This window comes from Melopsittacus undulatus, chromosome 12, assembly GCF_012275295.1.
Source record: "Melopsittacus undulatus isolate bMelUnd1 chromosome 12, bMelUnd1.mat.Z, whole genome shotgun sequence".
Classification (NCBI taxonomy): domain Eukaryota; kingdom Metazoa; phylum Chordata; class Aves; order Psittaciformes; family Psittaculidae; genus Melopsittacus; species Melopsittacus undulatus.
Window position 1 is genome coordinate 19,673,570 of NC_047538.1, and position 9,364 is coordinate 19,682,933.

At 50.6% G+C, this 9,364-nt stretch overlaps 1 protein-coding gene across 1 annotated transcript; it reads right to left on the reverse strand.

The window, feature by feature from the left end:
* Positions 1-135: 135 nt before the first annotated feature.
* ALDH2 (aldehyde dehydrogenase 2 family member) lies at positions 136-8,921 on the reverse strand. Its single transcript, XM_005145159.4, has 13 exons — positions 8,740-8,921; positions 8,028-8,132; positions 6,826-6,966; positions 6,540-6,619; positions 5,949-6,060; positions 4,975-5,103; positions 4,399-4,512; positions 3,926-4,028; positions 3,069-3,253; positions 2,574-2,738; positions 2,133-2,290; positions 1,310-1,424; positions 136-627 (listed from the first exon to the last, which is right to left on the reverse strand). Exons 1-13 carry the CDS (start codon positions 8,863-8,865, stop codon positions 595-597), a joined length of 1,566 nt encoding a protein of 521 aa, XP_005145216.2. The 5' UTR covers positions 8,866-8,921; the 3' UTR covers positions 136-594.
* Between the last annotated feature and the right edge of the window lie 443 nt (positions 8,922-9,364).

Consider the following 9,364-nt stretch of genomic DNA (forward strand, 5'->3'; position numbering starts at 1 on the left):
TAACGTTAAGGCAATGTGGGGAAAGCAGTGCAAATAGTGAGCAAAAAGCTTTAAAATGGCTTGAGGGAGAGAGTAGATCCAAGTCGTGAGCGCACTGGAGCTCCCACCCCACAAACTGCTCCGGTAAAAGCCAGGTTAACTTCACTAAGTGTTTATTGGGAGGAGATAACAATGAGAGCAGCAAGAACAAGCATTTACCTCAGGTTGAGGCTCAGCTGGGTCCCACAGCTCCCAGTTCAGGACATAGATGAGTGCACAGAACAGGGGCAGAGCTGTGTAAGCCCATAAAGAGTTCCTACAAACCTACTGCAGACAAGCATTGAAATGAGTCCTGGAAAGAACATCATCTCCATCAGGTACTGATGCACCAAGAGTACCCCCATGTAATGCATTAGGGCTCCAGGGGCTGTATTTGGTACTTTAAAAAGATAAAGCCAAGTAGAGTTTATAAGAAAAGCTCCTTCAGGCACCTTCTAATGAGACAATTCTTAATGCAGAGTTAAAGGCTTTCCACCTATACTTTGCATGTGTTAAGAAGAGGTTTCCTTGCTCTGTATCCCCCGGAGCAGCGCCGACGTTCCCGAATGCTCTCCTTTAGGAGTTCTTCTGTGGAACTTTGATCGTCACCTGGAAAGAGAACACACACAGGTTATTAACCTGGAGGCAGCATTCAGTTACATCCATCAGCCTGTGGTGATGGGCTAACACTGGGAACACTGGGATCAACTCAGTAGAGCAGTATGAAGCTCTATAAGGTTCCTGCTCTCGGGTGATGAGTGCCCACTGTTCCTCTGCCTGTTTGTACCCACCCGTCAGGCACAGGCTCTTCCTATTCCCCACAGAATGAACACATGGAGAAGTCCACACACTTGTATTCTGTACAGTGAGAAGCAGCTAAACAAGTGGTGCAGGCAGCTGGTAGTTGTTAGGTTACACATCTAACAGGTTTTCCTCTAAAAAACCTATTTAGGTTACATAGAAAATATGGATGATTTCATATTACATAGAAAATACGTATACATTAGAAAATCTATTAGGTTACATACGTAGGTTTTCCTCTAGAACCATAGAATGGTTTGGGTTGGAAGGGAGCTTAAAGCTCATCGAGCTCCAACCCCTGCCACAGTTACATGAAGCTCTCAGTTACATGAAGTTGTGCCTGTGGTGACTTCCCAAGTGCAGCTCCAATTTTGTTCCAGGCATTAGAAGGACAAACTGCAACTCTCAGGCCCAGCTGTACCAGCAGGCACAAAGCCAATTTGGGGCTATGGAAGAGGGCCGGTCATTCCTTGGATACAGGGATACTCACGTTTTTCACCTCTACATAAGCCTCCAGGCCGTATTCTCCCAGCTCTCGCCCATTCCCAGAGGCTTTGTAGCCACCAAAGGGGGCTTGGGCACCAAACACATCATAGCAGTTTACCCTGAAATAGAAACAAGATTTAAGCACCTGCAGTTCAGACCCTTTCAATGGAGGAGCCTCCTGCAGTAAATGGATGTTTGCAGGAGAATTTGCAGGCAGGATTTCCCTGTTTGTCCATTCTCTCAGACAACAGAGTTCATCCATCCTGACACCTTATCCCCATTAACCAGGAAATGGCATCAAACCCATTCACCTCTTGCATTATCACAGCACCAAGCGCCCAGGTTGCCACCCACACCTTCAGAGCACAGCTACCAGCGACAGCTCCTTGTTCCCTCAGTACCATTGGATACCAAACAGACAGTGAGATACTGGCTCTCCAAAACCTCCTGCTCCAGCAGGAAACTGCTGCTGAAGAACTTAACTCTGGCACTGCTGCATGGCCTCCGGACACACAGGAACATCAGCTGCAGCCATACAGATGTGCTCAGTGATCTAATCATTGCTGGCCCTCACAGCCCTGCAGCCATTGCTCTCATTCCCCTCTGCAGCACTGGATTTCTTCCCCCCCATTCCATACATTAATTCCTAGTGGGAACACGGAAGCCTAAAATACCTCATTTTTACCAACAGCTGAGGGCCTGGCATTACATTCAGTGCAATACTAGATCCAGAGACAGGCTATCAAAGAACAAGCTTATAGAGAGATAGCAGCACAAAAGAAAGCTTGCAGCAGCCGAGGGAGAAGGACGTGTGGATGGATGCTCACCAAACTGTTCCAGCCCGCAGGCCATGTGACACATAGTTTGCTTTGTCAAGATCCTTTGTGAAGACGGCTGCTGCTAGGCCATACTTGGAGTCATTTGCTCTCTCGATTACTTCCTCAATAGTTTTGAATTTCAGAATCTGCATGACAGGCCCAAATATCTGCAAAATCCAAAGAGAGCTTGTGAAAATCTGTGTGTGGGGCTGTGGCTGATGCTGTTGTTAACGTATGGATGTGGGAGTCATGGGCATCAAATTCAAAGTATCATTTCCTGTATTACAATGAACCCTGGATGTAATCTGGGGGGAGTTTAATGTGGTCGCTCTCTAAGCAGCATCGAGTTCGGTGGTTCACAAATGCCCAGACCTGTGGGGTTTCGCATCAGAGGGGGCAAAATGAGCAAGAAGGGAGAAGGTGACAGACAGAAAGGTGCTGCAGTCTCACCTCCTCCCTGGCAATCGTCATGTTGTCCTGCACGTCACCAAAGACAGTTGGCTGGATGAAATAGCCTCTGTCTGCAGCGGGGTTGCCACCACACAGCAGTTTGGCTCCTTCCTGCTTCCCAGTATGAATGTACCCAAGGATCTTCTTAAACTGCTCTTCATCTACCTACAAGCCACAGGACAGAGAGATCAGCTTCACTTTACTGGCAGCAAAAGACTTGACTACAAACTGCTGTGCATGTGACTGTGCTCCAGCAATTCCTCATTTCAACAGCCTGCAGAGCCAGCTTCAAAGAGAGATGGTCATTTTTAAATGCCAGCTTCAAGTGGAGGGTTTGGAACCATCAGAATGGCTAATTGACCTCTCCCTCCTGTACAAGCAAGGAGATAACAACCACAATTCAAAGGAGATTAATCAAGAGACCCATGGATCTCTTTCATTCCAATCTGCTAACACACACTTGAGATAACAGATCAGGACATTTCCTGCTCTTACCTGAGGCCCCTGTTCAGTTTTAAAGTCAAAGGGGTTTCCAACCACCCTGTTCTTGGCCTTCTCAACGCTCCTCTCCACAAACTCCTGATAAATATCCTCCTGGACATATGTCCGGGATCCGGCACAGCAGCACTGCCCTTGGTTGAAGAAGAGGGCAAAGTGGGCTTGATCCACAGCCCAGTCCACTAAGATTGGGGAGAGGGGAGAAGACAAATCAGCAAACAAAGCCAAGCAGAGTGTTGTGAACAATCACCATGCAGACTGGTGGAGTACCAGTGACACAAAGCCCTTTCAGCTGACGGGTGTTTCCCATGCTTTGGTAGGGCAGAAGTTACATACAGATTTAATTAGCACGGGGGTCTATTAAAGCATCTCATACTACAGAGAAAAACCAATCTGATCTGGGGCAGAATACAGTTCTCATTTGACATTATGAGGTATTAAGGACAAGGTGGTTTAGATTTAACTTCCTTACTGCCATATAAAAGCACATGTGTTGGCTCCTCAAGACCAACAGTAAGTCTGCATGCAAGAGATGAGTAAGAGTAGAAAAGAGGGGTACACACCAAGAGAAAGACACAAAACCAAATGGAAGTAAGACTGAAGGAAGATACTGAACCAGTTCTCATTTGCTGAGAACTGAACTTCACAGCACTAGGGAAGAAGTGGGAGTGAAGAAGTGCTGCTACACGGATACAGCAGCTACATCAAGAGGCACTTCCCTGGGTTACAACATCCAGATATGGTCAGAGTTGGAGACTCACACCCACAGGAGAGGTTTCCACTCCCCCCCAGCTCTGCTTGCAGAAAGACAACGCAAAAGGGACAGCTCAAGCACTACACTGAAAGGTGCTTACTGTCTGCGTCAGACATGATTATGTTTGGACTCTTTCCTCCGAGCTCCAGTGTCACCCTCTTCAGGTTACTCTCTGCTGCAGCCTTCTGGACCAGGTGCCCAACCTGCATGGTGAGGAGAACAGGTATTAGGAATAACTCCTACGTCTGCAGCCCTGCGCAGGGTGGCTCATTTCAGGTCTCAGTCAGCACTTTAACAGTAATCCCTTCCTTGTCAGGGCCCTCAGGGGACACCTGAAGCCTGCACAGTTTCACCTCTTCTGAAGCAGCTCAAGGGAAGCAAGAGGAAGTACTCTAAAGAAGGCACCTTAGAAGAGTCTTATGTAAAGTAAAACTAAACGTCACACCCTGAAGTCTGAAGTCAGCTGTTTTCGTTTTAGAAGGCAAAGCACCTCCAGTATTTCACACAGAAAAGGTATTACAGCAATGAGACTCTTTGTATCCCAAGGGCTCGCAGGTTAAGGTGCTCCCTTACCTCTGTGGAGCCGGTGAAGGCCACTTTATCTACATCCATGTGGGAGGAGATGGCAGCCCCTGCAGTGGGCCCATAGCCAGGGATGATGTTCACCACTCCTGGTGGGAATCCAGCCTGCCGGTTCACCGCAGGGGAGAGCAACATTAGTCCTGTTACAAACCAAGGATTTCCCCTTCCCTCCCCTGCCAGTAACATTTCAATAGGCCTCCCACAAAGAGCAAAGCCTTTTCTACCTCGCTTCAGTGTTAATGTTCAGTTTGCAACCACCAGGACAACTCCACTCCCCACCCCACACCCTAAGCACAGTTTGGAGCAATAGATTTCAACTTCCCAATCACCCTGAACTTTGGTTTTGTAACCTAAACCTCAGAGTCCTTCCCTAATCAAGATCTATGTCCTTTGCATACACATTTATAAGGACAAGAGGGTTTTTTTGCTAACCCAATGCTATGATACCCAAGACAATCCAGTCTTTCTTCAGAGCGAACAGCCCCTCTCTGTTCCTGCCACACATGCTCTGCAGCTCACCAGTTTGGCTGTACCACAGCAGCGATGGGAACCCAGCCTTCCGCTCACCTCTTTGATCAGATTGGCCACGTAGAGAGCACTCAGAGGGGTTTGCTCTGCCACTTTCATCACTACCACATTCCCAGTGGCCAGGGCAGGCCCAAGTTTCCATGCTTGCATCAACAGCGGGAAGTTCCACTGAAAAACAAGGAGGTATTTGCTGCTCTGAGCTTGAGGGTTTCAAGTTAATCAGTAAGTAACCAGCGAGCTCCATCCAAACCAGTGCAGTGCTTATGGAAGCAGCCTTTGACACTTCCCTTGCTGTCCTCCAGTGCCTGCCTCCTTTCCAAGCACTGCCTTCTGCTTATCCAGGGAAAATCCACTTTGAGGTGCCTCAGCACCACTGCAAAACCCATGCACATTAATCCTTACTGTCAGTGTAGCCATCAAACCCTCTTTTGAGGCATTTGGAAAGCAAGCCTGTTTGCAGTGGCAGTGCATGCAGCCCAGTGAGGCATTCACATTCAGCTCCTGCTCAATGCAAACATGAAAACTATGCGAATACAGCACCCAGCAATCAGGATGTGGCTACTCCTAGAAAGAGATAACACTATCCACAGGTCACTGTGTAACGATAACTTGGCTGTTGACCAGCCACCTCCCAACGCTTGCTGCTAGCTACCAAGGTAAGATCACGTACATCAAGCTGAATTTTGCAGCTATTTCCTCATCACACAGCATTTTAAACACTAGTTTAAACTTAACTGTGGTTCTGAGGCAGGTAACTCCTCTAAAGGGGTTTAAATTCTTTAAATCAGCAGATACAAAGTGAGTCTTACTCAGAGCTTATGAAATCAATAGTTCTACAATGCCAGGACAACCTAACAGCCCTCCCAGCTGGTGCAAGCATACCTTTACCACTGGAAGGAAGCAGTACTGAGCCACAGATAGTAACTTTAAGGCTTTTAAGACAACTCTTCATGATAACACCATTTCTTGGAATTCTTGGAATGCTGCAGGACATAATGATGCATTTTACTCACCGGGATTATCTGTCCACAAACTCCCACTGGCTCGTGTCTTGTGTAACAGAAGAAGTCTCCGTCTAAGGGGATGGTTTTGCCATGGAATTTATCTGACCAGCCTGCAAAGTATCTACCGACAGTAACATTTTGGTCAGTGAATTTAGAATAACAAGTGTCCCATCAGGAGAAGAGATCCAGCTGTTTGCTTTCTCCCTTCTTCACTTTGTAGAACAGTTACCAATACAAGTATTTCCCAAACAGGGGATTTTAAGAATGGACAATGAACAGAAACATTCCTCTCTCCTGCCTTAGCGTAACAGAAATCCTACCACCCCTGTGCTGTAACACAGCTCACCTCCACTAGCACTAGTCCTGTATACAGCAAGAGACATATATGCAACAAAAATCCTTTGGGAACTCATAGGAATTCCAGCCTCATTCTTAGCAAAAAATAAAGGAAAATGGGTGCCTTATCTCCTGCTTGGGACCACATGAGACCAGCAGGACAGGACAGTCCTGTAATTTGAGGCATCTGGCCTCTGCACATGCAGAGGTTTGGCTACCACAGGCCAGCTAAGCATGAGGAGTCACTGCAGCCTCCACACCTACCTGAGACATTTGACTACCATGTCCAGATCCACCAGGTAGGAGATGGAGTACGGCTTGCCATTATCCAGAGTTTCCAGTGCCTACAAACCACAATGAGATTACCAGAAGGTGGGGACAGTCACGCAAACAGATTTAGATTCAGCTCTCAGTTTGCACTTTGGATCTGCTCTGTGTTGGCTTTTTTTGCCTTCAGCTTCCCAAAACTACTTCCCATCACACCAATGGCACAAAGCACCCATCTGTGCCCCTGTCCCTCCCCGCTCACAGCACAGAGCTCAGCACGCACCGCCAGGTACGCCCGGTCCCTCTCGATCAGGTCAGCAAGACGGTTCAGCAGCTTCCCCCGGTGAGAAGCATCCATCCTCCTCCAGGGCGAGCCCAGCTGGAAAGCTGCCCTGGCTGCCTTAACGGCCTTGTCCACATCTGCCTGCAGAGGAGGGAGGGCAAGAGGGTGAGGAAGGAGCAGCCAGCCCCAACTCACTCTTTCAAAACACAGCTCAAGCTCTCCTTGGTCTCCAGAAGAAAACAGCCCCTGGCACACATGGCTGCTCACACCAGCCTTGTTGGGGCAAGAACTTGCAGCCTTGACTTGCCTCACTGCAAGACACCTGCATCCCCTGGGCTGCTCACCCCATAAGCATCAACCTGGGCACTTGTTCTTACTTCAGTTACGCACAGTGCAAATCCCATCAAGTTATCTCCACCATGTCATCTGCTGGGTTAATATGTGCATCCCAGAACAAAGAAAAGTGTGCTTCTCATGCTCACTCAGGTTTTGATTGCACCAGCACAGTGTAAAGGGGTTTTGTCCTTGATAAGGCACCCCTAATCCATTGTTTTGTCCTGTCAGGGACTGGTTCCTCGTTGATTCTCTGCCCTGGCTTGCTGCAATGGTCTTGCCAGGACAAGCCAGTTTACCATTGACAAGGAAGTAACAGAGCTGTCCTTCCCCACCCCTCTCGGGGGGAACACTAACAAGCTTCCAGGCTATAGAAAGAATCCAAAATTGTTGGGAAACACGAGCTCAGCTCTCCCATGGAGAGCCTTCCATAAGGAATGATTACATGACTCCATTCACCACCACCTCTTGTTCTAATTTCCTAGGGCTGGGGATGGTCTCGGCTCTCCAATGGAATCCTGACCTTTTATCTTCTGTGGCTCGGGGTCATGCTGCCAGCACAGCACCCACAGGACCACAGTGTCTGCTCTCATCCCTGCCTGTCCTGCAAGCTCCAATCATGACTGTCCTCAGACCTCCCAGTTCATCTATTCCTTTTGGCCCTTCCCAGTCCCAGCCTGGCACTGGTGAGAGGCAAAGCCAGAGGGTTTTCTTGAAAGCAACAGCTGAGGAAGAGCACAAGAACCTTGACACTAGTACAGCTCAGACACTGCTGCAAACACAGCACTCAGAGCTGCATCAGTGTCTTCCCCTGTAATCCCCATGTACCTGCTAACACTGAAGCCAACCTGATCCCACAAGAACTGTACCTTATCCCCTTCTGCAACCTGGCAGATGACTTCTCCTGTTGCCGGGTTGACCGTCGGGAAGGTTTTCTTACTGACCGCATCGTGCCACTCGTTGTTGATGAAAATCTGCAAGGAAACAAGCAAAGCCTCAGCACCAGCTCCGGGGGGAAGCCAGGGAGAGCATCTGACAGCACCTTCATGAAACGGGACTCGGCTTGTGCGGGCTCCAGACCCGCACCCATGCAAGGAGATACTTTAGCAACAACAGACGCACCCTCCAGTTCATAACAAGAACTCACTCCTCAGCAACCAGCACCTCAACGGGAAGCAGCTCCGGTCTCAGTAGGTCCCTGCAAGCCCGGCTGGAGCTGCGCAGGGGCAGATCTGCTCCTCCAGCTCCATGGGGACAGGGTCAGCACCCAGAACTTCCCGAGCACCCGGCCAAGAGCCAACAACAGCCCGGGCATGGCGGCTGCGAGCGAAGGAGCGGCCGGGGCCGGTGCCCCCTCGTGTAGTTGTGCCCTTAGGGAAGCGGTGGCCGCGGTTTGCGCTGCCGGGACACGGGCTCCGCACCCGCTGCCGCACCTACGCTGTGTTTCCCAATAGGATTTCCCGGAATTCCGGCTTTTGGCCCAAACGCCCGTCCCATCCCCCCGCTATGAACCGGGGTGTCCCCAGCCCGGACCCTTCGGGCAGCGGCCCCGGGCCCAGCTCGCCCCCGGCGCGGCCCTACCTTGTTGCAGGCGATGTCGGGGCTCGGGTTGGGCGCCGGGATGGGGGAAGCGGCGGCCGAGAAGGGCGCACGGAGCGCGGCCGGGCCGCGGCAGAGCCGGGAGACGCGCACCGCTGCCCGCAACATGCTGTGCTGCGCTGCCCGCTGCGCCGGCCGCGGAGCCCCCTCCTCCGGGACCGCCCCGCTCCATTGGGACCGCCCCGTTCCATTGGGACCGCCCGGCCGGGCTTGGGGGGCTCCTCCCGGCCGGGGTGGGTTCTGTCCCCAGCAGCGCGGCTCGGTGGCCTTTGTGTGGCTCTGTTCGGAAGGAATGGGCTCGGTTGGGCTCTGCAGGGCCCCGTTCAGATCAGCTGGGCATGGCTCAGTTGGGCACAGCTCAGTTCGGCCCCATTCGGGTCGGGTCAGCCCGGCTCAGTTCAAATCACATCAGCAGGGTTGGTTTGGTGATCTGGGGATGCCTCATCGGTGTCCAGCACAGGCTGCCCGTCCCTGCTTAGCTCTGCGGGGAAGGTGTTGCAATGAACTGCTCAGGGATCCCTTGTCACCTGCATGTGCTTTTAGTGTGCACATGGGAATCTAATAAAGAAACCTCTGTGTATAGGGGAAGTGGAACAAAACCAGCGGA

Excerpts from the sequence above, each read along its gene's own strand:
- ALDH2 (XM_005145159.4), bottom strand. The coding sequence starts at position 8,865 with ATGTTGCGGGCAGCGGTGCGCGTCTCCCGGCTCTGCCGCGGCCCGGCC. Across the intron at positions 6,620-6,825 it reads GGGACCGGGCGTACCTGGCG|GCACTGGAAACTCTGGATAA; the intron begins GTGCGTGCTGAG and ends TGTGGTTTGTAG. Across the intron at positions 4,513-4,974 it reads TGGCCAATCTGATCAAAGAG|GCTGGATTCCCACCAGGAGT; the intron begins GTGAGCGGAAGG and ends GTGAACCGGCAG.